The sequence below is a fragment of the Brassica oleracea genome, unplaced genomic scaffold (genome assembly GCF_000695525.1).
Source record: "Brassica oleracea var. oleracea cultivar TO1000 unplaced genomic scaffold, BOL UnpScaffold01440, whole genome shotgun sequence".
NCBI classification, from domain to species: Eukaryota; Viridiplantae; Streptophyta; class Magnoliopsida; order Brassicales; family Brassicaceae; genus Brassica; species Brassica oleracea.
The window spans coordinates 1-3,343 of record NW_013617975.1 but is presented as its reverse complement, the minus strand read 5'-3'; the positions used below and the strand labels follow the sequence as shown (position 1 = coordinate 3,343).

Below are 3,343 nucleotides of genomic sequence, written 5' to 3'. Positions count from 1 at the left end.
AGCCTGCATAATTGTTTAATAAATCGATTTTTCCGAAAATTGAAATCTGGCCCTGCTGATGTAGAAGCATTAATGAACCATTAGTCAAACTATTGGAACAAGGAGGCTTCCACGTATATAGATAGTTAAAAAATAAAGAATAAAGATCCAACTCATTTTGACTTTTTCAACGTAAACCTTTCTTTTGTCTTTTTAAGAGCATATTATTGAGGAGTTTTTAGGGTGGAGTTCTTAACGGAATATAAGAACCCGTCTCTTAATTTTTAACTAAAAAAAGTAAGAATCGGTTCTTAAATAAGAGTTTTTAGAGCCGGTTCTTAACTTTTTTAAGTTAAAAATTAAGAGACGGTTCTTATATTCCGATAAGAATCTCAGAACCCCTAATAAAATCATGCTTAAATATTCAAATTTGTCGCCCACTCTTTTCGTTATGTTTTTAATTCAAAACCTTACCTCTCTCTCTCTCTTGTCGGAAAACTCAGAAGCTTCGAAAATGAGGACATGTACGGAAGAGGAGAAAGTCCTTTTGATCTCTCATCACAATCAAGATCAAGAAGACGAAGAAGCGTTATCTCTGTGTGATTTGCCGGTGAATTTATCTAACGAGAAAGTTGAGCTTCCGAAACAATCAAAGGAAGAAGAGGAGTTCCAATTTAAAACCAGGTCATCGTTTCGTCTCGGGTCGGATTCATGTGAGCCAGCTCCTGAGATGAGTACCGCGGACGAATTATTCTCCGAAGGGCTAATCCTCCCGTTTCGTCACTCCGTCAGCTTAGACGCGGGACTTCCCGGTTCGAACCGGTTAATTTCCAGATCCGAATCGGTCGACTTCCGGAGAACCGGAGCCGGTTCTAACCGGAAAATTGAAAATAACTTCATCGACTACAGTCAACCGAGTCCACAGCCACAGATCAGACGATCGTCGAGCATGACGGCGAGAGTGAATTCAATCAGAAACCACAAATCATCTTCGATTTGGGACTTTCTCCGGTTAGGTCTCGTCCGTACGCCGGAGATCGAACTTCGAACGGCGAAAGTATCAGTGAGTCGAAACAGTAGCTGCAGTAGCACAAGCACGAGCTCGAATTCGAAGAAAACAGAATCGAGATCGAGTAACCGGAGGAGAAGCTTTCTGTTCGGGGATTTTAGGTGCTCCGCGGCGGCGACGGAGACGATTGTACCTGTGAAGATCAATGTCTCCGGCGAGACGGAGAAGAAGAAGACGGCGAAGAATGAGGAGAAAACGGCGGTTGCGCGGAAGAGAACGTTTGAGTGGTTAAAAGAGTTATCACAGGTAGGGTTTGCTGTCGATCATGGGAGACGAAGCTTGGCTTGATGATCACGCAATCAAAGAAACTTCCTGTTTCTCTGTTTCACTTTCTTGTCTTTTTTTTTCTTAAATATTTTAATGTTTTTTCTCTGTTTTTTTTTGGACGACTAATGTTTTTTATCTGTTTAATCAATTTGTAGGTGATTAATTTTTGTATGTTAGTGTTGATTGCCAATTATACTTTAGTTTTCCAAATGATTTATGTTTTTCTTTAAAAAATCATTATAACATGTTTGCCGCAATGTCATACTTTATCTAATATTTTAGATCACATCTCTCTCTCTCTAAACACCTCAATAAGACATGAGATAGGCATACACGTATATCATCAATATGATGGCATGAAAGCGCGACATCATTAAGAAACGAGAATGATGTAATGATGTGAACGTGAGATATCATATTGGTGTGCTTACTTTATCTATTTGTTTGCCTAGTAGATTTTTATAAGAAGGGTGCTTAGCATGATTAAAGCAATCTAAGACGTTAAATTTTCCCACCATAAAATCGTATAATATAATGTTTTCTCACTATATAATACCATACTCGCTTGTGAGTTATGCATAGAATGCTTAAAATTTTACCCAAAACTCGCTGGAAAGTTGAAAGTATGTATATTGTGGCTCTATTGGGCTATTATATCTTGTATATGTCAATGTAAATGGGCTTAGGGCACACTTGTATATAAGGCAGTTGCCTCTCTTACGTAAGAAATAAGAAGAACATCTTAAACTACTGAAATCTTCTTGACATGGTATCAGAGCTTCAAATCTAACCTACAAGATTTGGCTCATCGATTCTGGCACTACTCGATCCGTTGCGAGTTGTGTTGTTTGACGTTTCTGGTTTGAGAAAATGGATACAAGCTCGGCTCTCACTACTTCCACAGTGTTGACTCGTAGACGAACGATTTCACTCTATGACCCAACTGCGGGTGATAATCCAGGAACTCTCATCTCCAAGCCGTCGTTGCGAGGACCTAACTAGAACGAGTGGTCCACCAACTTGCGACTGGCTTTGAAGGCGAGAAAGAAGTTTGGTTTTGCGGATGGAACCATCCCGCAACCGGTTGAAGAATCAGAAGACTATGAGGATTGGATTGCCAACAATGCTCTTGTAGTCTCTTGGATGAAGTTGACGAATGATGAGAACATCGCAGCTTCTATGGCTCACATCGACAACTCTCATGAACTCTGGACACACATTCAGAAGCGCTTTGCGGTTAAGAATGGGCAAAGAGTTCAACGACTCAAAACAGAGTTGGCAAATTGTCGCCAAAAAGGAGTCGCTATCAAAGCGTACTACAGAAAGCTTTCTCAACTGTGGAGGAGCTTGGCTGACTACCAAAACCATGGAAGAAGTTAGAAAAGAGCGTGAGGAAGACAAACTGCATCAGTTCCTCATGGGTCTTGATGAAACCTTGTACGGAGGAGTTAAATCGTCTTTGTTGTCACGAGTACCTCTACCTACGCTTGAAGAAGCGTATAACAAGCTGATTCAAGATGAGGAATCAAAGCTTGTGGTCGTCTGAATGAGGAGCGAACAGATGTGGCGAGCTTCGCGGTTCAGACAAACCCTCGGCCTTCTCGTTCTTCTGTTGACACCAGAGAACCATACGAAAACAGAACATGCTCCAACTGCGGTAAAAAGGGGCATACATCGGAGAATTGTTTCAGATTGATAGGATACCCGGAATGGTATGAAGTCGAGAAACAAAAGAACAGAACTGGAGCTTCTCGTGGAAACAATGGTGCTGGTCGTGGCTCGACTTTGCAAGCGGCTGGTCGTGGGTCCACTGTAGCCAGTCGTGGGTCTGCAGCAGCGAATCATGTAGCAGTAGCCACCAGTGTCTCATCCTCGGCTCTCATCTCTGCTGATCGAGTGGGGCTTACTGGGCTCGGTGATGACCAGTGGAAAACATTGGTTCATATGCTAAACGAAAAAAAAGCACCATCTACAGAGTCTAGATCAGGTAAAACTTCTGTTGAATCTTGGATTATTGACTCAGGTGCA

At 41.7% G+C, this 3,343-nt stretch overlaps 1 protein-coding gene across 1 annotated transcript; it reads left to right on the top strand.

The window, feature by feature from the left end:
- Positions 1–376: 376 nt before the first annotated feature.
- LOC106321328 lies at positions 377–1,145 on the top strand (the record flags this gene model as incomplete). The annotated part of the gene is given in 1 exon segment (XM_013759619.1): positions 377–1,145. A coding segment is annotated over 1 exon segment (754 nt), but the record flags the coding sequence as incomplete, so codon positions are not given.
- Between the last annotated feature and the right edge of the window lie 2,198 nt (positions 1,146–3,343).